At 33.8% G+C, this 26,886-nt stretch overlaps 1 protein-coding gene across 1 annotated transcript in view; it reads right to left on the bottom strand.

The window, feature by feature from the left end:
* CADM2 (cell adhesion molecule 2) overlaps positions 1-26,886 on the bottom strand; it is a 344,096-nt gene that overhangs the window by 46,915 nt on the left and 270,295 nt on the right. The window contains exon 9 of the mRNA XM_058661328.1: positions 12,011-12,130. Within this exon, the coding sequence (XP_058517311.1) occupies positions 12,011-12,130 (120 nt within the window). The remainder of the gene's footprint in view (positions 1-12,010; positions 12,131-26,886) is intronic.

Raw genomic sequence — 26,886 nt, 5'->3', positions numbered from 1 at the left:
CAGCAGATCCTGCACTAAGGAGTAGAAGATGGTATTATGTCCTTCAACTGCCTCATCTCTAAAACTGTAGACTACATTTTTGCTCATTATACAGTATCCAGCCTCAAGGATCCTATTATAGCAGCAGAAAATGGGCCATGACATGTCTAGGTAATTTATACCATCAACCTGGTCACTGCAGAAGCATTCAATTGATATTTATAAAAGCAAAAATTCAATTTTGACATTATGTATTTGGATAGTTAATTTAAAACAAACTGGAAAGATTTTTTCTAATGTTTATGAAGTTAAAACAATTTATTCTAACTCTGGGATGTTTTAAGCAAGTAAATACATTACTATTTTATTTAAAAATAATACTATAAAGTTCATAGTATTATCTTCACTTTGCAGACTGGATATTTGAAAAACTGGTAACTTAAGTCACACTGTTTACAGGTGGCAAAGTGGAAATAATAACCTAAGCATGAAGTTCAACAGTCAAGCTTATAACTATCTTATTCTCTCTACATTCATTTTAGTTGTACCAAATCACCTGAGCTTTTAAATTACCTAGGAGAAATGTGAAAAGATTTATGTGAGTGGTAAATTTTCATTTGACTGCAAAGTGGCTTATCAGTTGTGATGTGTACTCAGATTAGAGCTGTAAAAATGTAACATATATATTGATATACATATACATTATAGGGTAACTCAATATTTATTTCATAGGCATAATGTGAGTTTGGAAGTTTGCCAGGTTATTTATATGTTCATAAACATCTGTGATAAAAATAATGAAAATGATTAAGTGTACAGGTGGATATTATGGAGGAAAACAGAAATAGAATAGTGGTTTAGAAACAGTGAAAAAAAGGCATGGATTATGCCTGAAAAATAAGAAATCATATTTTGAAAATTCCCAAACACAAATGAGATGGAAGTATATAATTATGTTATTTATTCAAATTATTTCAAGTAGCATGAGGATAAGAATACAGTCTTATTCCTGAAATTCTGATAGCATCGTGAGGTAGGAAAATTGTTGTTTAATGAAAACCAGGTTTGAGGAATGCTGTATCATTCAGCAGTGCTTAAGGAATAGTAACATTATCCTATGCAAGATTCACCTCCAGGAGCTGAATCAGGGTAACATGAAATACTGAGCCCACAACAATTATTTTCAATAGCTTATACTGGGTTAAGTTCATCTCTTGCTTAATAACAAGAACTATTTACTGACACTTTTTTGCATGCTGTTTTTGTTCCAAAGCTAAAATAAAATCAGACACCCAAGTGTTTTGAACCAATAGTAGTTGATATAATCCATTCCAAGGACAAATATCTCTGCCCTTCACTTTCCATTTGGTCTTCTTTCATTCTGATTTCCATACTTAATGTGCTGGGAGACTGCTTCACTCACATTCCCTGATCTCTGATTTTTGGAGAGACTCCAGGCTGTGGGGAGATATTGGAAGACAGAAGACAAAAAGAGGCATGATGTATGTGGTCCTTACTCCACCAATGATTGCAACTGGTTGGGGTTCTGGTCCAGGATGTAAGCTGCCTTAAAAGCTGCCCTGTTGGAGCTCTGCCTTCTCTGGTTCTGGTTGGAAAAGTTTTTCTTACTTCTAGCAGTCTTTCACCTCTGGTACTGCCAAAAATGTCATGCTGCTGCCAGCATATTTGTACTTTTTCCTCCCCTAGCCTTTACTCCTTCTCTAAATGCTACTCATATTCTGGTCAAAATCTCCTTATTTTATCCTAGGCTATTCTCTGTGTGACTGTTCTAAATCCCCAGATGATATGCTAAGTAATTACCAAGGTACTGGCAGCACTTATAACCAGTTTTTGAAGAACATGACTCAACAAAAATCTGGTAAACCAATTTCCAGTTTAACCCAGACTACTGGGAAATAGTATTGCCTTAGAGCAACTTAATGCAAATGCTTTTGAAATAATATGTTTTTCAACTAATCTAATGTAATGCCTCATGCTCTCAATTGCTTTCTCTTCTTTCTTTGCTTATTAGTGAGTTGGATAGATGGCTCTGGGAGTATCTGAATTCAAATATATTTTCAGATATGCAAATTAAGTGGACTTAAGTTAGGCATTTTCATTAATTATACTGAACTGAACTGAATTTCATTCATACAAATGTAACACGTTGAAAGCTACTGTTGAAGAATAATTAAATTCTGTTCTAATGTACCTATTGTCAATCATTCTAACGTTATTGATCCTTTCTTTTACAATATTGTTGGGCGCCATTTTTAACTCTAATATTACTACACATCAAAATGTTAGTTTAAACTTGCATGTCTATTGAGAATATAGTAGATTCCTAGTTATTTTTCCAAAAAATGTTTTATTTTGTAATTATTTTTGTCTAGTTTCATCATAAAACATTCTGATTATTATATGGTAGTAACATGAACATTTGCAGAAATGATTCAGGAAAATCTATCTTCTTGCGCTTTAATTGCCTTATACAATTTTGCATCAAGAGAGCTTTTAATTTTCTGGCCACAGTTTAATTTAAATGAGTATAGAACGCTAATGGGAGATTATTTGAAATCTTGAGAAATAAGAAACTACTGTATTAGTGAAGCAAGAGATGTTTAAAAATAGTACAATTATCTGAACACTTATTGCAATTCTGTGAACTTCCCAAAGTTAATAGATTATATTAGAACCGACTCAGAAGTCATGCTTTGTGGCATTTGCTCTTATTTATTGTCCTGGCAAAAAGTTCCAGCTGAAGTCAAGGTCACCTTCTCTCCCAAAGTTGGCATAATTAGTATCAATTCAGTGTTTCACCAAGCTTACATGGGAGGTTATTAGCTATGTTTCATGTGGAGTGTCGAAGAAGCAAGGGCAGTGCCGGCAATCTTTTCAGCTTCAAAGGCACAGCTCATAAATTTAATTCATGGGTTAGTAAGAAAGATACATCCAGCTTAGTTTATTAATGATTTTTAAAATATTTTTAGAGATGTTCCAGGAATAAATTTATTCGCATATGTGGGCCAGGCTTTTCAAATATAAAACAGATTCATTCCAATGATACGTAACTCCCTTTCATCTCAATACTTCCACAAGTAATATGATTTCTGGGTACAATAAACTATGGCAAGTTTTAAATTTAATATTTATATGAATGTGCATTTTATATGAAAATGACCTTAAGAAATGAGACATACTCAACTAAGAAACATTTCTTTTTCTTAAAAGTTGTTTTACAGGAGTCTTTGATAATTTATAGATTATATTAAATCTAAGATTTTTCAAATCATTTGACATTCCAGATTTTATAGAAGTAAAGGTATATTAACAGATATATTTGCTTGAAAGACATGTGAAATAATGGAACACAGATTCTGATGAAATTCATGCTAATCAGAGAATTAAATAAGCTTGAGGTGAAACTCTTTAAAATGCTTGATGCATTAAATTACAAAAGCAAATAGACTATTCTTAGACAAAAAGGATAGGGCATTATGAAGAGAGAGGAGCATTAAGAAATCTCAGCTATCTCTTAGATGTGGCAAAAAAACTGGTAAATGTTTAAAGATTTCCAAATTTTGTTCATTTTAATCTCAGGCAAATCAGGGGCAAATGTTGCATTGAGTTTTAGAAATGATAATACGTAAACTACAATATGTATATCTGTTCCGAATCCAGTTTAGTAGAATTGAGAGGATAACCTTAGAATTGTGTACTAACCTGAAATATTTAACCTGACACATGGCATTCATCTTTTAAATGTTTGGTCTTTAGCAGACTAACGGAACAGAAACCTCAGATAGTGTTGATCTCCAAGTTAAACCTACAACCCCTCTTTCAGCTTTAACAAGGTTGAAAGTGTCCTGGCTACAGCACAAATTTGATGCTTGTTAATTCTTTTTTTTTTTTTAAGATTTATTCATTTTATTACAGCCAGATATACACAGAGGAGGAGACAGAGAGGAAGATCTTCCATCCTATGATTCACTCCCCAAGTGAGCCGCAACAGGCCGGTGTGCGCCAATCCGAAGCCAGGAACCTGGAACCTCGTCCGGGTCTCCCACGTGGGTGCAGTGTCCCAATGCATTGGGCCGTCCTCAACTGCCTTCCCAGGCCACAAGTCCAGGGAGTTGGATGGGAAGTGGAGCTGCCAGGATTAGAACCGGCACTCATATGGAATCCTGGGGATTTCAAGGCGAGGACTTCAGGTGCTAGGCCACGCCGCCGGGCCCGATGCTTGTTAATTCTAAACAGGAATCTTTTTAGTAATTTGCTTTATTGTGAGCTATGTTTCTCACATTTAGTTTTAAAACTAGGTCAACTTTATATAATAATTATATTTTTTTAATGACTAATGAAAATTTAGCCACATTTGTAGTCTAAACACAGAAACCTTTCATTTGCACACAAGCAGGTTTCTCTATACGGACCATCTGGATCCTGAATTATTACTTAGTTTTTGTCAAGTTAAAAAAAAAAACAACATATTGACATTTAATTTTAAAAGCTCAAAACACAATACAAATTGTACTTTATTGCCACCAATAAAATGAGAATCATTTTAATAGCTAGACTCTCATAATAAATGCTCATAAACAACTTCTTGATTTGCACACTTTGAGATTTAATTGTGTCAAGATGATATATTTTAACAACCCAAATGCTCTGAAAGCATTTATATTGACTTACTCAAAAATAATGATTTTACTTCATTCAATCCTTTTCATTGTTGGCTTTCTTATTTATTCTGACAAATATTTATCTCTGTATTCTATTTTTAACATTTCTAAAACAACATTGAAGGAGGGAACAAATTAATGAAATTAAATTAAATAAAAGTATAGTAGGTATGCTTTTCATGCAAAATAAAGAATAAAATTACTTATAGCCACAAAGATTGTTTCTGACCTCAATTGGCTAAATAAATGTTTCCTACAGATGTTTAAAGTGAAAATGTGTCATTTTGTTTGTTTCACTGTACCTTATTTAATACTTAAGTCATGCATAGGATGCTACTAGAGAGTGAAGGAATCTAAGAACAATACTTTTTCACATTGTACATTTAAGGAAACCATGATTCATTCAGAATACCCAATTAACACAAGTAGAATTTTATTTTCTTTAGATCAAATTTAGTAAACAACAAAGCAGTTCCTTTTTCTTTTTCATTTATGCTGCTCAACTATGTATATGTGAATTTCTCACTAGTCATTAACTCAGCTTAATTAAGGATTTGGAAGGAAAGATAACAATTTACTAAATGTTTTTTAAATCAACATTTTAGTATCATGTTTATAACAAGTAGGTTCTTAATTTCATCTACAATAAAGTAACTACATTTTATGACTCATAGTATCCCAAACCACATTGATAGGAAATAAACTTATATTTCTAGAGTGTATTACATTTCTTCTAGATGTATACTAAAGTTTATTTTATTTTATGCAAATTACACAAATTACAAATTACACAAATATCTTATTTAGCTTTCTATCTTTATACATGTGTAATATTCAGACATTCTTAATGTTTGTATTCTCCTTACCACATTCATGCTTTGAATTCATCGCCCCTAAATCCAAGAACCAGGTCTACTGGGAGGTGACAGAACCTGAAGCTAAAGCCCTCTTGAGTGGGAGTAGGGTCCTTTTAAAACAGGCTTCAGATTTCACCTTGCCCCACATACCAACTCAGATACAAAGTAGGAACAACATTGAACCAGATACATACTTTCACCAAACTCAATCTGCCTACTTCTTCAATTTAGAATTAGCAAACTCCAGAACTATGACAGAAATGTGCTGTTTATAAGCCTCTAAATATGGTGTCTATCTTATAATAGCCTGAATAAGCTAACTAGTGTTCAATCACGTTATGAATAACTGAGTACTTAGCTTTCAACGTATGATTTCTTAAAAGATGCCATTACATTTTTGCTATCAATATGAACTATACAATCCAATTTGGATCAATATAACTAATGAGTTGGCTGAGATTATTAGATCAACTTTATTTTTTGGTAATATATTAATAACTTCAAAGTCAAATAATTATTTGAGGCAAGATCATCTTGACTTCTGCTTAGATTTCACAGCTTTAAACAATTTCATAACCATTTTATGGTTTTCTCTTTCTTAAAGTATATGAAATATTTAAATAGTCTTGAAGTGCAGGAACAAGAAACATACTGAATATTTTGTATCTTCTTTCCATATCGATAAGGTCATCTTTACACATTTAGGACACTCACACACTTACACAGGCAGAAATAATAATCAATGAATTTTTTTCAATGAGTGTTTTTCTGGCTTATGTCTAAAAGATTCATTTGTGGGCTCTAATTCTACTTTTGAAATCACAATAGTTGTAGGGGTTAGGCAAAGCAGATAAGACACCTTTTCAAATACCCTCCCCATTGCCTAGAATCTTGGTGAAACTGCATACTGTAGGTTCCTGTTAATGCAAACCACGGAATGCAGAGATGACTGTGCTGGATTTGTACAACGCATATTTGAAATTTGATTTGTTCCTGGCTCCCAGCTTTAGTCGTTCGGTCACTGAAGAAATTTATTTGCTGAATGAATCAATGAATGGTGGTTCTATCTTTGTTTCTGTGTATGTGTGTGTGTTGTGCCCTTCTCTTTACTCATCTCAAATTAAATACATATATTAGTGATGTCAATAATCTCATATATACATTGAAATACATATAAGTATCTCTAAATCACTTGAGTTTTCATAACAACAACATCATTTGTGATATGAAACTATTAATAAGGATTCCTCCATAACGACATGGTTATCATACAATTAATATTTTATGACAAAAAGAAAAGATTATTCAAATGAACTATTCCAAGCCAAACTAACACTTGTTATAATAGTAGAAATCACTTTGTCATGGAGAACCATTTTCTAAGTGACTATGTTAAACCATTTAAAAATTATCATTGTGAAATAAACATAGCGCAATGACCATCGGGATCGCACCGAAAACCCGTCATAGCAAACAAACAATCATACAAACTAAAAAAACCTAAAATAAATAGACAAACAACAAAAAGTAGAGCTTGGAATCTGACAGGAAAGAGCTGGCGTGGATTGGCTCATGCCTCGCTGGGTGGGACACAAAGATTAGTCACTCCTCACCATGGTGTTGAGGATTTTTCTGCACACCGCCCCACAAAAAAATGTTCTGCACCTTAATTGTCGACAAATGTCTTGTTAGAGTTACAAGCCAGACTAGATTATCCTAAAATCTGCCAAGATCAGCAAAATTATACTTCAACACAACAAATGGCTAAATACTAAAATGAAATAGACACGAGACAGCTGAACGGTACCTTATAGCCATTTTAAGGTATATAGCAGCCGGTCCTGTATATAAACTAAAATTGAAATGTCAATGAGCTAATCATAGGTTGTGGTTAAGAACTTGCTTCTTTTTTTTTTTTTTTTTTTTTTAACATACTGGTTACTCAAAACCATGTCAATTCCATAATGTTGCAAATTGCTGTTGATGTTATATTGGGACTCTTAATTGACTGGGATGATATTCTACCAGCTCTAACTTCGGACCGGAAATGGTCTCCCCAAGAAACTGTTCAACCCATCTGGACAATAAGCAGCTGGACTCTATGCTTGGCGTACGTTTGCAAGGAAAGAATCTTGATTGAATTTGAACTGTAATACTGCATCAAGGTGGAGGAATCCACCAGGGGGGAGGGGCGTGTGGAGGGGTGGGGGGATCCCCAGAGCCTATGAAACTGTCACATAATGCAAAATAATTAATAAAAAAAAGATTATATGTGTGTATTATATGGATATATATTTCTGAATGATGCATTTCCTTATGCCACAGTCTTAAAGAAAACTTCAGTTTTAAAAAGCACAAACCAGAATGTGTTTAAGTAATTCTTTTTGTTATTGAAATAAAAAAGTTTAGCTAAAAAAGTTTAGCTAAAGAAGTTTAGCTAAAAAAGTTTAGCTTGCTGATTTATAAGTCAACAAATCTTCAAAAGACAAATAATCAGGTAATTGTAGAGGTTATTTATTGTCTGGCACCATTTTAATCTAAAAATTATTCATTATGTGATTAATAAGTTTGAAACTTAAAAAAAAGAAATCTATGCACTAATGCAAAATATTTTTCCTAAAATTAAATATATCATCATTTAGAAAGTGGAAAAAAACAGCATGTCATTAACTGTATTATTTAACTTCTAGTTAATGCATCTGCTTTCATTAAAATGAGCAATAAGCCTATCATCTCCCAGAGACAGATCACGTTTTCAGGACTTTAGACAAGTTTAGTTTAACTCTGTTTAGATATATAAGAAATTATAACCTAAATAAGAATGCAAATTGCAAACAACTTTGACAATCTCTTCTTGTGAAACTGACTCTCCACCATTCACAGCAGGTACACTTCAGCCAACAGGATGTCAACTGATCAAATCATGGTCATCTAAGGTGAACATGGACTGGCTGATCAGGTTGTTTCTGTATGTCACTTCCTTTTTCTCTAGATAAAAATATGATCTGCAAGACGACAAATTGAAGCCTTTTGAAAGAACTTCACAAAAGCTTCCCGTTTATGAAAACACTTTATTAGTCAAATAAATTGCTAACTTTTACAAACTCAGATATTTTCTTTAAATTATATTCTCTCCAACAAATCTATAAATTAAAGGCTTCTTGGTTTTCATAAAGAAGAAATTGAGACACAATTTGTTTAATTGTTCATAATCAAGAAACTCCAAATTGGATAAACCAAAATCTTAAGACAAAATTATTGGGGATTATTCATTTCACAGTTTCACAACTGCTGAGGCTGGTTCTCTACTTTGGTTTAGCAGCCTTACTTGTAATAATATCCTGATAATTTTCTTCTGTCTTTCACATATGATTATAACTCCACTGCCTCCAAATTATGAAGATTTAGAAAGTGAACTGTAGAAATCTACAAATCCCTAAGGCTATGATCTCGATCACTCATTTTTGCTACATTTCATACTGATGTCTAATATAATCAAGATTACGAATCTTTAAGTTTATTTCAAACTGAATGTTTTTTGCATCAAAAGAAGGAAAGCTAGACAAGAAGAGTTGTAAAATTTTTAATGGAGGTTTTGGAAGTGGTTTATGTGTTCACTTTTAAATGCACAAATATCAAGTTACAATTTGCGGTACTTGAAGAAATGTCATTTAAATCTAATAAAACATAATTATTAATTTTCCAATTGCTTAGTAAAGAGAGAAATTAGGGCCTGGTGCAATAGCGTAATGGTTAAGGTCCTCTCCTTGAATACGCCAGGACCCCTTTTGGGCACCAGTTCTAATCCTGGCAACTCCACTTCCCATACAGCTCCCTGCTTGTGGCCTGGGAAAACAATAGAGGATGATCCAAAGCCTTAGGACCATGCATCCACGTGGAAGACCCGGAAAGAAGATCCTGGCCCCTGGCTTTGGATCGGCTCAGCACTGGCCGTTGTGGCCACCTGGGGAGTGAATCATCGGACGGAAGATCTTCCTCTCTGTCTCTCCTCCTCTCTGTACATCTGCCTTTCCAATAAAATATATAAATCTTAAAAAAAAGAGAGAGAGAAAGAAATTAAATGTGTGACCTGAATGGAAATGTTGTAGACTGAAAATATCCCTTGTCTTTGGTTTTGAGTTTTTCTAAAGGAGTGTATTTTACTGTGATCCATGGTTAGTGATAATTTTGAACTATTGTCACAATTTAACATGAAATGCAGAATTCACAATGACCCTTGCACACTCAGTGAAATCCTTCACCCCTTAGAGAGACATGAATCATCTCAGTGAGCTGGGTGACTTTTCTTGTATTCAGATATTTGTTAAAGACAGAAGAAAAACATGAGAATTAAATCATCATTCAAGGAAAGTGATACACTTTTTATTTTAAGATTAAGATTATCAGAGCTACCTAGCTTGCAATTGATCTGTGGTCAGTGCCCATGTCATAAAGTTTACAAAATAAATAAAAAACTAATAAAAAGTGAACTTTCCTTAAAAATAAACATTTGATTTCATTTTAAGGACTAGTCAAAGTACAGCAAAACTCAATTTCCTCTTAGCGTTCATATAATATTAATGGCTGCTGTTTACCCTGAAATAAACCTTTTTCCTTCATTTAGTCCATAATAGTATATTCATATATGTTAATGTATATTCTTCATATACATATGCATATATATACACATGAAAATATAGATATTTTGGATTCTACTTCAATGATCCAAAAAAACATGCAAAAGTTTCCCAAAGTAAGCATTAGCACTTATCAAGGAGCAAACACAAACACTGTTTTGGAGAATATATATTGATTTGGATGCTAATTAATTTATATGCAATAAATCAACCTTATAAATTGGAGCTGACATAGTGTCATAAACAATGCAAACACTCAAAAAATATTTGCTGAAAAAAGAAACAGTTAATTAATAGGTAGTTGTATCACTTAAAAAATAGGTATCAGTGTACTTTGTTGCCTTTCTTTCAAAGTGATTTGTATATATGGTATGATCTTAACACTAGTAAACAAGGTTTATATATTTAGTATCAATTATATTCAGTTTAGTACTATTTATAAAAATCTTTGCAGAAAGTAACTAATGCAATGTAGAACTTGCAATCATCTATCAGCTGAAAGGTTTTTTTGTTTTATTTTGTTTTGTTTTTTTATTGATTTTGTTTCTTTTTTATTTACATTTGTGTAAAACAAATCTTTAGACTCTTTTTACTTACATGTTGGGCTCAAATAAAGCTTTGTGAGTGGTAAAAAAAACCTGGCTTATTCTTAGAATATTTTTATTGCTACTAGTATCGGTTTTCAATATTCTACACCATCTAATATATTTGACATGATGCTTAATAACTGATTATTGCAGGCTATATTATCTTATGGGATAAAAGAAACTGTTAAATCAAAGCTACCAACTCAATTTAATATCATGAATTATTAAAAGCTCCATGAAAAACACATTGTTCGGCTGAATAAAATAGTGTCAAATAACGTCTTTGGTGAAAGTTACCCTGATACGTGATATGGTTATGGATTTCAAGTTAAATTGTTAAGTTTCACACATATTAGTATAGCAAACGTAACACAGGACACATGAATGAAGTAAAAAAAAAAGACAAATATGGCAAAATCTCTCTCAACTTCATTTATGCAGAAAATAACTAAGCATTTTACCGTCTTCAAATACTCTTTTTATCACTTTTTCATTTGCAAACCATTTAATAATTGCTCAGAAATGCTTTTTATACATCTCAACCATTATGTAATTTTTTTCTTTTGCCCTAAGGTTACTTCAGGTTTTCCAAGGCTCTTATTTTTGAAATAAAAATGCGTGTATGAATATTTACAAGTTGCAAATACCCCCTAGAGTCAAATATGTATATTTACTATCCTGGTTAAATATATAAAACATTTATATTAGAATATTCTATTTGTAGAATAAGTACCTCTTCTCAGCAAATCACTTTAGGATGATCTTCAAGTACATATTAAATATCCACTCCAAAGCTCTATGTGGTAAAAATATTATAAGGAACTCAGAGGCTATTCTCATTTTAGAATAATTTCAGTACTATGGTTACTTTAATCTAGCTGCAGAGGAACAAACCATAAGCACTAAAGTTGTGTATTACATTAACGACAAACTCCTCTGCATCATTAACTATTGTATTACTTGCATTCTAAGGCAATGCTAGATTTTGCCCATATTTATTTTCTTTCAATGTGTTCAATGTTATAAAGCCCCATATATTTTAACCTATAATATGAGTTATTTTGACATAGTCATAGGTGATACCTAAAAATCAAATGTAGCATTTGTCTCATATTCCATTCTCAAAATCTTACTGCTGGCAAATTTGATGATTTAATTATATCCTACAATTAAGTAAAAGTGGATTTCAATTTTTCTATTCTTTTTAGAAACCGCATTGGAACTCTCTTTATTGTGCTTTCAGGCCATAACAAAGAAGCATACTGTACCTCTTATGCTGCTGCTTGGTGCAGATGTGGTAGGGCTGGTTGTTATGGCTACAGTGGTTGTGACTGTTGCAGTGGTAAGAGAGGGGATGATAGTAGTGGAAAGCAAAGTGTTGGGAACATCTGGTGAGTGGAAAAAAAATATAAAACAAAATCATATCATGCAAACAAAAGAGAAACACAAATGATTCAAATTAAAAATACACATACCTTACTAAGGTTTAACTTTAACAAACTTAAAATATCAGGTACAAAACTGACTGTACCAAACAGTTCCTGTCATTTTTTTTCACTTATTTCGTTATGCTCCAACACAGAGCAAGAACTTGGAGCAATGTTCGAAAACAAATGGATTGACTGTAATGCTTAGAGTGAAATTTAAAATGACAGGAATTTATTTGTTCACTGAGTCATTTAACAGGCTTGACATGCACTAGCAAAATACATATAGGTGAAATGAAAATTGACATGCTTTGTCAAAATAAAGCAGGGACACTTACAGGAATAAACACGAATACCACCACATCAGATTAAAAAAAAATGTTAACGATGAATGAGTATACGCATGTTAAATGCTTTTTTTTTTTTTGCCTTTAAGGATAATGTAATGGTAGGAAATAGGATGTGAGCAATCTTTAGAAACAAACAAAAGAAGCCAATTGTTATTTTTGTTATTTTGCTTCTCCTGTTCTCACAAATGATGTTAACATGCAGTTTAAAGTCTTGCAGTTCTTACCCTGATTAGCTGGTAACGCCTTCTAATCATTTTTGCAGAACCTAGGAGTCTTTAACAAGCATTGAGTCAACTAGCACAGAACCCAGTATTCTGAAAGGGTTATGATTTAATTCCAGATGCCATTCTTACGAGAAGTTACAGTGCATGGACTTAAATCATAACATTCATCCTCCAATCCATGTCAATTGGGAAAAAGTTAACAGTAGAAGTAAATACATTAGGGAAAAAAAAAGACACCCACAGAAAGAGTAGTTTGGTGTTCAGAGCATATATCTTCTTTCGCTTTACCCAACACTGGTTGCCAATAGGAAGAGCACCATAGAAGTCACGGTGCTCTCAGTGTCAAGCTAGGAGAGGCTGCCTACTATGCTGACGCAATCGCATCTTGTTTGACATGCTTAGGAATATCATTTACAGCTTGAGTAAATTAGAGACAATTTCCAAATTACTTGTACATACTGTGCTAAGGTTTGATTTCACAAGTTTTTCATACAAATCCTATCTAGTCAAAGAGTTTGATGTATTTTTCTAGCAAAGGATTTCCTATTATTTTCTCAGTAAAACTATCTGTGACACACCAAACATTGTCCAGCTCTTTACTTCTGATGAACAGACAACTTAATTTGCAAATATTCCTTCTGCATTCATTAAACTGGAAAACCCAGAAAATGATGTGAGATCTCTCCCTTACTTATCGTGTTCATGTATTCACCTGCTTTTTCTACAGAGAAAGCACTTCTTGGCCAAATAAAGAAAATATCTTCTGAAAACCTAATGGTGATGCATCACACACCAGGGAAAATGTGTATTGCCAGGAATGCAACTTACTATGTTAATAAAGTGTAAATTATTTTTAACAACATATTAAATGAATAAGCATTCTATATATTGCATATATACTTTTTATTTATTCATCTTTATAATAGTTTCAGTCTCATATATAGCTTGCTTAAATAGCTTAGGCAAACTGGAATCAAGCGAAACTGTTTCTAAATTTAAAAAGTGTGTGTCATGCTTTCATACGGATCAAAAATAGAAAACAATGCATTATTTCCTAGCAAATGTGTTTGCTCATTAAGATTTCAAAATATATGTCTTTAATAAATGCAAAGGCTAATGCCTTCCAGAGGTAGCATATATAAGCTCAAATGATAGTATTAGTCAATTCAAATTATCTGTAGAAATTCTAATATGCTTGAATTTATCTTACAGTATAAAATATGAGGCTGTTTGTTATTAAACCATGTGTTACAATGATTCCATTGAATCTTATACTAATATGAAAAGAAGCAATTCAAAATCAGTTGTTCCTTAAGTGAATGAGAACAGAAAATTTTGTTTGGCTTAGTTCAGGCAAAAATAAAAAGAAGTACATTACTTGGATTTTTTTTTTTCTTATTCAGCACCAATGAGACTAAGTGATAATAGACCTTTAATTACTTTGAAGAGCCTATTTATTCAGATGCTAAGGACATTTATGATGAAACTAAATAATACATTTACTTGTTATAAGCAGATAATATGAAAAATCAAAAGCTATATAAGTGTGGTTACTATGACAACTATAAATTTCTAAACAAGTCAGATGTATGATATCTAATGTATAGTTTGAGAATATTAACATTCAGAAATGATAACTATTATGTTCAGTCAGTTAATGTGACGTTGCAGCTCTGATTTTTGTTATACAAAATATGGGCACACATTTTTATTTGTGGAGAATGCATTAATGGGATACTACTGCACTTGCCAGACAGTAGTTAAAACGTTGCTGCAAAAAGTATAGTATCAGAAATTCATAAATTATGTGTATTTTTACATGTTAAGTCAGTATAAACTTTACCAATTAATAAAATATGCAGTGGATAAAAGATGCTTAGGGAATAAAACCTTGTAAAATGAGATGTTTTTCTTGATATGATTAGAAAAAGTTGCACTTACGTATAAATTATTTAGACACAATGTAAATTTAATGTGAAAATTCTACCAAGATTTTAAAAATAATCAAAATATATTCTCCTTGTAAGATGGACTGAATACTGTCTAAATAAGCAATAGATTGTTCAGATAGTAAAATTATGATTACAGCATATAGAAACTTTTTTCCAAAATTACATTCACCTGTTGTAAAATGTATTTTGTTTAGCAGGCGAATTTTGCATTCCATACTAAATATCATATATCATTATTCAATAAAGCTTTTTGAAGCAACTTGATTTAAAATAGGATATTAGTTTAATTCATAAATACAAATTGACTTGATTTGCAATTTAAATTGGCACAAAACAAAGGATAAATATACATCATAACATGTATAAATTAGATATGTAAATACATAGTTAACTATACACATATCTATATGTGAAAAAGTTATATAACTATATAATTATATCTGTTCATATTTATATACATCTTAGATACTGAATTACATATTTTCTGGAAAAAACATATGCGTACATGCACACACATGATCATAAATGATCATAAATTCAGAAGTTTCTTTTAACAGGATAGAGTAAGCCACCTATATTAATAAAGTGTAATATTTCCAATTCATGTATATGTTTGACTTTAATGTTGCTATGCAGAAGATATGCATTATGCTGACATATTTCACATTTCAAAGAACATATAAAATATTACTTAGCATAAACTATAAAGTTTGTCATTTTCCAATCATGTCAGAGAGAACCCTTAAATCTATACCACTGAACAATTTTCTATTAGCACAATATATAGGAAAGATTTCAAGAGGAATGGGAAACTAAGTATGCAGAGTGCTAAGACAACTGAAAATTTATTTCCTAAATGACACAAATATTATGTTCCTGAGAATATATTCAAAGGAAGTGAAATCTGCATATAAGAAAGTGACATGTAACCCTCAATTTATAGCAGCATGATCTACGACTGTGAAGACAAAGAAACCAAGACACCCTCAAAAAAGGAATGGACAAAAATTTGTGGCAAATCTACCCCTGAAATACTTCTCAGACATTAAAAAGAATGAAAATCTACCATTTGTAACAAATGGAGACCATTACACTCAGTGAAATAAGCCAATCCCCAAAGTACAAACCTCATACGTTCTCCTGAGAAAAGACAACACACATGCAAGATACAAAACAAATAGACAAATAGGTAAGCATGCGTACACATGTGTTCTTAAATACTGGCTTCATAATGAAGACTATCATACCAGGAAGTGAAGATATGTTGCAATATGCATCTCTATTCCCGAATAAAAGGAGGACCCCCAATGAAAAATATACCTTAGTGATATGATACTAGATTTCCCACAGTTTCCAGTACCTACAACGCCATGATAGATTTGGATAGCAGAATGTTGGACTTGTGACTGTTGCTGAGGGATTATACCATGGTAATAATAAAGATGAGAATGGCAATGGGAGAAGAGGGAGGGGTGAGTGGAGGCGGATGGGAACTGCCTATCACTACAAATCTATATCATGGAATATGAATAATGATAACATATATGAAAATAAACATTTTAAAATATAACAAGCTACCTGTCATCCAATATTGTGTTACAAATAACCACAATGTAAATAATTAAGTTTATTTATATACTTAATCATTCATAAAAAGGACAACATGATTTCAGCTCAAAGACTATGGCTACACTGTGATGATAAATTTGACTATGTCTGTTCAGCCCTCCATGTTTCTGATTGGAAGAGCTCCAAGCTTCACACAGTGTTGTCTGAGGCAACCACCATGTTTAAGGTTAACATTTCTTATTACCACAACAGCTAAGTTTTTCAGAACTTCTTTTCTTTACTGCTATCAGTATCAAGTTAAGGTTAAAAAAAAGAAAAAAAGATAATTTAAAGCCCAATTCACAAGAAGCCACTCTCCCCAAGTTCTAGTTTTAGTTCCTTCAGTTCATTTTGCTGTCAAGTTCTTGGACTCTGTTTCATGACATCATTTCTTATCTCTTTTCTTTCAATTCATTGATTTCCAGTTTAGGTGTGATTGCATTTGTGAAACACTCTCCAGTTTATCAGAGCGAATACCTTCCTTCTTAGATCTTTCTAGCACTTTGCAGACTCATTTATCCTTGCACATTCTATCACATTCTATTTTGTGCCTGTCTCTCTCAATAAACAATAGGATCAGCCTTACATCAACACATTTGCCTGTTTAGAATGTTCCTTTGACATGGGACAAGTTTACTTTTATCCCCCAGTATGTTTTTAGCTCTCTGGCTCAGGAAAGTACTCTGCTTTCTCAATGTACCTCACAAGATTCTGTTCTCTAATCTAGGTCCTTTTCCCCTGTCTTCTGTGAGCTTATCCTCAATCTACTAAATGCCTCTTACTGGCTCCACAACTTGCTACAGCTACAGTGAAAGAAACAGAAAAACTTACCTGTGAGGCCATAATAACGTTTTTACTTTTATAATGGCTTCAATCCATTAATGATTTATTTAAAGTTATTACCAATAAATTATATTGTAAAGAGGCTATGCATCATGGTTGTTAAATGAATTGCTAAAAAATTTGAAAGGCTGTGTATTTCCCTTCTCCGTGAACTAACACTTTAATAAGAAAAGAGGAAGTGGGCCCCATGGTAGTTTGTACTACCTCCAGGCACTTACTTGAATTTGGCAAGTACTTTATAAATAATACTACTAGTGATCCTAATGAAAATGATGTGAGTAGATAGGGAATATCAGTTTTAATAATACGAATCAGTAATTGGGTCTTAAAAATCGCTAATCCCTGTAAAAAGTTGTTTTTCTCCCTGCCCACCTTTTCACATGTGAGGTGTTTTTTAATAGTTCCTGGTGAGAGTCTTGAAGTCTAAAAGGTTACTTAAAAAAAAAAAAATTAAGCAGTAAAAAACTGCACCATGCTCAAGAACCCTACATTCCGAATGCAGATTTTCAATGTTTAAAAAAAAGTGAGAGCTCTAAATCAAAATCACCGGAATGTGTTCTTTCCTTCACATTTTAATGAATGAAATTTTAAAATGCAGCCACGTTTTGGTTTTGGAGCTTATTAGAGCACAACAGATCCTGTATAACCTTGTCAGAGTGAAATCGGTTTCAACAAGCACCGTTTACAACAAACGGCAGAGTGGAGCAGCACCTTTCTTGAGCAACGCGCTTTCCAGGTTAAAGGTATGTTCTGTTCTCCGCAAATGCAATGTTCAATAATTTCTAACTTGTCAAGCTGTTTCATTTTGTGGCAGTTTCTCTTTATAAAAATGGCGTTTTGGAGTGGATTTTCGAAGCAAAATCAAGTCTAAAGTGCCTCAATAGCCTGAGCTGCTTGTTTCTCTCCAAGGACTAGTGTTCAAATTGGGAGAAAAACTGTTACCATTTACTCTGCAACCCATACTTCTGCCTCCTTCCTGTGTCATGTCACTGAGTCCCGTGGCCCCAGGGTGGGCCTTGGTGATCCTTTACTAATGGAGGTACATTAAACATTAGAACCTGTCATGAACTGGAAACATGTGGCCAAGAAGCGTGTTTTTAGTAGAAGGTGTTACATCATTTCCTTAGTTATATTACTATTTTAAGATAAGAAAATGTAATACCTTCTGAATTATAGGGGACTTAATCTTGGTTTATTTTTAACCACTATATGCACGGCAACGGAGAAGAGTTTACTGTATTTTCTTCTTTATGGAGATGCATGGTGGTGGAGTACTGGGGTCTACCATATGCAGATGTGGGTGTGCAATGCAACATGCATTCCTGCTTCCAAATAAGCTGCTCTTCAAAGTGCAATGTGGAATAATTTTAAACTGTAGGTATTAACCAATAGTCCTATACAATTCTAAGGAAAAATTATGAGTAAAAACAATGTGTTATTTGGAAAAATATATGTACTTTTATCTTTTATATACTTTCTTTACATCCAAACTGACAAAAGTGAAAGTCAAAGGATTAAAAAAAAAATGTCTTTAAAGATGATTCTGCGTCACATTGGTCTACCTACTTAAACACCAGGAGTTCTTTGCTTATGCAGTGCACCTAAAAATGAGCTGAATGAAGTTCAATTCCTACAGGGTTAGAAATTTCTTAGGGGTAACTAATACTGTTATCCTTTGTAAGAGATCATTAGAATGTGAATTAAAAAGGGAAAATGTGTTGTAATAGGATGATTCACTCCCCCGGTGAGCGCAATGGCCAGAGCTGAGGTGATCCAAAGCTAGGAGCCTGGAGCTTTTTCCAGGTCTCCCACATGGGTTCAGGGTCCCAAAGCTTTGGGCCGTCCTTAACTGCTTTCCCAGCCACAAGCAGGGAGCTGGATGGGAAGCGGGACTGTCAGGATTAGAACCAACATCCGTATGGGATCCCAGCATATACAAAGCAAGGACTTTATGCTAGGCCATGTCACCAGACCCTGGTATCACACATTTTGAAGTCCATACACAGTTTCAGCATTTTAACCAGTTACCCTAAATTCTTTGAAAATCCCTTTCTTGCATGGGTTTTAGATGTATTTGGGGACCAAAATAAACTTATGTTTTAATTTCAATTTCATAAACTTCTTCAAGTATCTTCATATAGCTGAGAAATATTTAGCACATTATTCAGTCTGCATTCATCCATGCCTCTGCCTTTGAAAATCAAGGAGTTTGAACTTAGTCATTTCTACAGACCTTCTGAGCCACGTTCATGATTTACGGATCATAGTTAATATACTAAATGAAGAATAACTACACTTCTACAGCTATAAATGCAAACACATTTACTCAGGACTTCAGGAGATAAAAATTATCAAGGTTTTTGTTCAGATTTCAAATACAACCACTGAACTCGTATGACCCTCATCTTATGAATCACGATACCACATCAATCTCAAGGTAGTCCTGTTTGGTTAAAAACATTTATGATAATCTGGACATGATCAAAGAGAAATGCTAATTACACGTTAATTAAAAAGATGTTAATGATACTTGTAAGATGCAGTAATTACTTTTCCAATCAAGCCACCCATTCAATATAGAATACCTATGATTAAAAATTCACTTTAGCCTTCTCTCCTAATCTCGTTTCTTTTATCCACTGTCCATCTTGCAACCAAAAATAGTTGCTTCATTCCTATTAGATAATGTATTTATGTCTCTCTGTAGTCTTTCATCATACAGCTTGTTTGAAGCATTGTTCACGTTTATCTTGGCTCTACTTCCCATTTAATATGTGACTTCTACCGGAGAGTGGCAGTGTCCCCCATTATTCTGGATCAATGCTTTCCCCCATTCCTCAGGGACTAACTGTATTGTCCTCCTTTTCTTGGGAATAGAGACTTTCTTAGGTTGCTAACGACACAAAAAAGCAAGATTTTCATCCAATTGAAATTGAAATTTATTACACATAATTATAACAAAGCCTGTTTTTCACACACATATTCTGTTCTATTTTTTGTAATATCAGATTCCTTTTCGTTATATATCATAATTCACATATCTGATCTTTAATTTGTCACATTTCATTGTTTCTCAGCTATTTTACAGGTGATAGACCAAATTTTCCCAACTCCCCATACTCCTACATGGTATAAGGTAGCAGTAGGGTACAGCTTGCTTTTAAAGTTAAGTAGTTCACATAATATGTTTTACTGTCTCACTTTGATTTTTTTGGTATTTTGTTATTATTATTTTCTATCAGAACACAGCCCGTAGGAAAGCTGGGACAGCGGAGGCCTGTGGGACCCTGTTGAGAAGAGGCTCCAGGAAAGAGAAGGCGGAAGGCCTCTCACCCACAGTGTGCTCTTGACCCCAGTGAGTCCTTGGATGCACTTTCATGCTCTCCCTGAAGATAGGAGACATCTGTGCTCTGTCTAGTCAATCAAGGATGGATAGTACTCTCTATCTATTCCCTGTTTCAATAACACTTCGACTAAGTTGTCTTATTAGCTTCTTTGTACTCTCTGTTCTTAGACATGACCTAATTCTGAGGTATGTTTGAACCATTGTGTCACAAAATGTATAACAACTGAAACCCTGGAAATAGACTTCGTCAGTTGGCAAAAGAGAGCACTGTCCCCCCATTTCTTCAGGTTGCATCTCCTCCCCAGGAACCTGCAAGGTAAACTTGCAATTTTCCATGATATGGTTTTGCAGGTGTAGGGATTCTCCATCACCATCACCTCTCTGTCCACCCCTCACCTACTTCCTTCCATATTATTACAATAGTATAGTCCTTCAGCAACAGTTGCAAGTCCAACATTCTGCTATTTAATTGTATCATGGTATTGTTAAAAGAGTTAATACTATCCCCACAAATAGAATATTTATCCTTGCAATATAAATGCTTAAATGAAAGTTAAAAGGTAATGTGAGAATATTTCAAAAATTATTGCTATAGGGACCATTGTGGTGTTCAAGTTATCCCTGCAGTTTGCAGCACTCATACCTCACACAGGTTCTAGTCCTGGCTTTGCATTGACTCCACTCCAGCCAATGTAGTCATTAAGGGAGTTGAATCAATGGATGCAAGACATCTCTTTCCCTGTCTCTCCTTTCTGTACAATAGCCTTTCAAATAAAAAATGAATAAATCTTAAGAAGATGAATATGACTGTAAACTTACTATTCCACAACTTAAACGAAACAACTAATGGCTATTTACACTTACTTTATATGCAAGCACATTAACACATAATTCTACTTTGCTTTTTCCTTAGAAAGCAACTCCTAATAAAAGCTAAGAACAATGCTGAGTATATCTATTCAGCTCCATTTATTAAAGATTTACTTATTTTTATTCCAAAGTCAGATACATAGAGAGGAGGAGAGACAGAGAGAAATATCTTCCATTGAATGATTTACTCCCCAGGTGACCGCAGCAGCCGGTGCTGCGCCAATCCAAAGCCAGGAGCCAGGAACTTTCTTCAGGTCTGTCATGCGGTGCAGGGTCCCAAGGCTTTGGGCTGTCCTCAACTGCTTTCCCTAGGCAGGGAGTTGGATGGGAAACGGGGCTGCCACAATTAGAACCAGTGCCCACATGGGATCCCAGCATGTTCAAGGCGAGGACTTTAGCAGCTAGACCAAGGCACCAGGCCCTTAGCTCCATTTTTAATATCTCTTTCTGGTAACTGGATTCCTTTTATTCCGAATGGTCATAAGAAGCCAGGCATTTCTTAACCTTAAAGAAGATATTTCATACTTCAATTTCCCCATAAAAATCAGTGATACTATTGATAACATTCTCAGGTTATTTAATCAAAAGTAGCAACTTTATAAGCTGAATATTTGACAAACTGAAATATTTTTATCATGTGATCTTATTATATGTTTGAATATTTTATTGCACATGAGGACCTTGAAAACATTCCTACAATTGCATCACAATAAAACCCTTGAATGATAAAACTAGTGTACCTGCTGGTGAAGTGCAGCAAAGTTAGTGAGGAAAGGAGAATAATTCTTAGATTTTAGAAAAAAATGTATATTTTTTTCCGTTTGTGAAAAGTACATTGTAAGAAGCTACACAGAGAACTTATGAACATTTGAATATAACATTAGACATGCCATTGTTCCTGAAAACTAGACACAAAACAGTTCCTCAAATATCACTGCATATTGCAAATTTATCTAGCCAATGTACCAAATAATGCACATTCGTTGAATATAAATGCTGTGTAGATTTTTGCAAAGTCACAAAGTAACTTTATTTTTAAAGTAAATCTGGAAGGTCTGAGTGCCATGGAAAATTGGGTGCTGGATTTTTTTTTTTCTTGAGTTAGGAATGAAAGTTTTCTTATTGACGTGTAAGTCCTGGCCTGGGGAAACAGTTACTTAACAGTGTTGTCTCAAAACGGAACTTTTACTCTGAAAGCTGAAACCTTAATTTATCCACATTGCACTCATCTTAAAACAAAACAATACAATTAAGCCTCAGCTCTGTCTTGAGTATTCCATCACACTTGAAACTTTAAAATGCTTCAGAATGAAGACTATGCTCTTGTTGCCACTACCTGCACTATTTCACTTCTATCTGCAGAGTTCAATGCTAAATACATCCAGCCAGAGAAACACTTTTCCACACAGACCTCACAGATCTCCCTGCAGGCTGTTGTGCAGAAATGGCATGTTTTTATCTCAACAATTAAAGAGGACATGGCTTTAAGAATCATCCAACTTGTTACAGTCACTGCTGGGAACGAGAGATGAGAGGAGCAATCGTAGGGCCCTACCATAGTACACTCTTTGTTGCTCCATATGGACGTCTTCCTCTCCTTTTATTCCTACACCATATATTTACAATCTATGCTTCTAAAGAAAACCACTCTAAAAGAAAAAATGCTCATTAGGAGTATGCAGAATTAATTTACCAACTGGTATGTCTGCTTCCATGCAACGCAGCAGATTTCGGCTGAATCCCTTTTTGAATGTTGGCTAGGCTGTGCATCTGTCATGCGTCTCATTCCAGCCATCTACCCACTCGTATGTGTTCAAAAAGTCACTCTGTTAATTATATCCTGATCTGCAAGGATCACCTTGCCTAACAGTACAACTAAGCAAAATAATTCTTGCAGCCATCCGATATTCCTAACATGTTTTGTTGCTGGATAATTGGAATTGTAAATGTGTTTCTACAGAGGCTGCCAGACTTTGAGTCTCACTGTCTATTTACTATGAAATATAAAAGTTTACTTTCCATTTTGTTGTGATGAGAATCTGCATTAACTTTCAAGTTATTAGTAATTATGAAATGAATATGTAAAAGGTATATCCCTGCTGGACTAGTGATTATATGTACTCTAATCACATTTACTTAGCCCTATGGTAACCAAAGTTTGAGTACAAACTTAGAGTATTATTTTGTGATGTCCCCAATCTGTTTCAAATTTTTTTTTTGCCTTCAATTGTAAGTGTATACCTTTGCTACAACTAAGGTCAATAACCCTAACTGACTAATTTGCACATTAGTCAGACTTTTGGAAGAAATGCTGAATAGATTGGAAATGTTCATTAGGATGAAAGAAAGAATACCTTCCATCACTCAATGTGCCTCTCTTGCATGGTAAGGATGTTAACTGAAATAGCAAATCAGTTCCTGCCATGGAAAGCAAATCTGCATTTGCCTACAGTGTCACAAGCAGATGCATGTCTAACCAAGGAACAATGCTTCTAGAAACTTTGCTTAAAGCAGCGGTCTATAATATGAGTGTGTACACCCTTGTGTCTGAGTATTTCCTGACATTTGTTATCAACAATAAATACAAAAGGAAGTAGCAGTAGCAATCTTTTCATTCTTAAAAGCTGGAAAAGCACATGTACTATCTTGATACCTCTCATTAGCTCCAAACACATAGATACTTCTCACAGTAATAACTGTTACTACTAAGTGTGTTTTTTTTAATATCCACAACTCTCTTTATATACTGGTCCCCAGTAACAATAAAATAATAAAATGTGATAGATATAATTCTATAAATGTATTGCTTGGGAAGTAAATTACCTTGTAAACATAAAAATAGCAATATCATGGTTTTCATCGGTATTCGTTTCAATAAGCACATGAGCAACAAGAAAATACCGCAGCTGTCAAGTGAATTTTAGATATATCAAAACAGCAAGTGTGACAGCTTGATTGTCAGTACAGAAGTCAAAGCATGTTTTGATATATTTTACTGGATGATATCAGAATATTTATTATGGAGAGTTTATTTGTGGTATGTGATTATAAAATGGAATTTGCTAGAATAGCAAAATAGGTACAGATAAGAATATTGACAAAGTGGAAAATACACAGTGGGCAATTCCACTCAAAATATGACTAACATGGTTTAACATACTGAAGAACCAATGAATTGGCACACGATATTAAGTCATAAGAAGAAGAAAAAAATATTGAATTAATGGAGCAATTTAGAGCAGTGGTAAGAATTTGAACTATTCCATCAGAGTTACCATAGTAATCATTAAATTTGGAAAGGAAGGGAAGATATGAGAAACTTTCTGCAAATCTTAAGTCTGTTCATGACATTGGGAGACAACCTGCATTCTCCACGGAAGATTTAATCATATTCTCTTCCACTCCTGTTCATGAACTGGACTTACCATTGATGGTATAGTCACAGTAACAGGAGAGCTGAGTCACAACCATGTTCTACTTATATCACTGTAAATCTTGTAACATTCTGATGGTTGTTTTGAAGTGTTAAGTGACAATAAAAATTACCCTTCTCTCTTTATCTGCTAATTTATTTCTAGGAGTTTTCTTTAATAAATTTATCTAGCATGAATGTATAGGAGTACAAAGTATCGACAAAACTAAGAAGATTTAAAAATTGGAAGGAAAGGCCTCCAGGCTTGGTGTATGTTTGCAAGGAAAGAATCTTGAGTGAATTTGAACTGTAACACTGCATCAAGGTGGAGGAAGCCACCAGGGGGAGGGGCGTGGGGAGGGGAGGGGGGGATTCCCAGAGCCTATGAAACTGTCATATAATGCAAAATAATTAATAAAAAAAATGGAAGGGGATATGGTGATTTCTGTTTCTATTCATACACTTTTTTCCTCAAAATTTCCAAGATACAATACATTTCTGACGTGTTTTAAAATGGTGATTTAAACAGTTGGTGGCAAGCAAATAGTGGAAACTGAATTACTTTCTGTAAAGTCATTGATAATTCCCTGAAGCCACTGTATGTATGATAAATAAGTATCTGCTAATCTCTCTGTAGCTGATGGTTGTAGATGTAGTTTGCTTGGGGAGAAAAAAATCTTATCTAAATCTGCTATATTGATATTGTTCTAGGGAAAATGGCATGCAAAGAAATTCTTATCATGGTCTCAACATTTTTAACTTGTTCACTCTGTAGTCTTCAAAAATTTCATGGAAAATACATGCTGTAAAAACGCATGAAAAATTAGTTTTAACCAAAATGATCTTTTCATTTTATACTAATCTTTAATTCCATTTTGCACTAACTTAAAAAGCAAAACATTCATTTATTTGAACAACACATTGACCTAGAGGAAGCGAGAGAAAGAGAGAGCTTCCACCTGCTGGTTCACTCCACAAGCGGCCAGAACAGGAAGGTTTGGGGTAGGCTGAAGCTAAGCACAAATAATTCCACCCTGGTCTCTCATAGGAACAGCAGGAACCCAACTACCGGGCTGCCATTCCCTGCATCTTCAAGCAAATTATCAGAAAGCAAGATCAGAAGCAGAGCAGTCAATACTTCAACTAGCCTGCTAATATGGGATGCTGGACTCAAAAGCAACAGCTTATCCTTCTTCACAATAATTCCAAGCGGTGTTTTTCATTAACTCTTTAAACTCATTCTTGATTTATTAATGATATCTATTATTCATATAGCAACAGTATACAATTTTAAGGATTTTTTAAAGTGTTGCTTTAGTTCCTATGTCTATGATACTAATCAAAGAACATCATGTGTGATGAACTATATACTAATCTTGACTAGATTTTCTCTCTCACTTCCCCCAATAGATTGAGATTAGGTTGCCCTTGGTATAACATTAGGTTATTGGGAATATTAATAATAGCCTGACTCATTTTATATCTGCTTAGCTGGCACAGTGCTGAGGACTTTAATCTGTGATGCATTTCACTTATTGATGAATAATCTAGATACATGTAGTATTGTTTAAATTAATAAAAGTGGAGCTGTGCCCCTAGAGGTTGAGAACATAAATAGCACAGTGAAACTGTCTTCTTAAATTTTTTCTCTCTGGCAATAATTAGAGCCTTAGTTTATCTTTCACATTAAACTATCATCTTTTGATAGTCACAAACCTCTGTTCCTACCGCGTCTTTATACCATTATGTAATTACTCAGTTGCTACATATTTTGTGAATAAGTTTTTCAACTGATTCCAATTCTCCATACGGTAAGAACAGCAAAAGAAAAAAAATTCAAGTCCTTAAAACGATGGATGTAATCAGCCACACAAAATAAATGAACAACATGACAGAACTAATAGGAAGACAGAAATTTTTGCCTTTTCCTGAAAAGAATGAAGACACTACTTGAATGCTCTGGAATTAACAAGCATAATAATGGATATGAATTCAGTCAATCACTTCAATGCTGAGTTGGTTAATGGAAAGTTCAGATTTGTCCCCTAATGAACCCTCCATAGTTAATATGTATATAATATATATATATATATATACACACACATATGTCTA

This window comes from Ochotona princeps, chromosome 3, assembly GCF_030435755.1.
Source record: "Ochotona princeps isolate mOchPri1 chromosome 3, mOchPri1.hap1, whole genome shotgun sequence".
Lineage (NCBI taxonomy): Eukaryota > Metazoa > Chordata > Mammalia > Lagomorpha > Ochotonidae > Ochotona > Ochotona princeps.
This window is presented reverse-complemented; position numbering and strand designations above follow the sequence as displayed.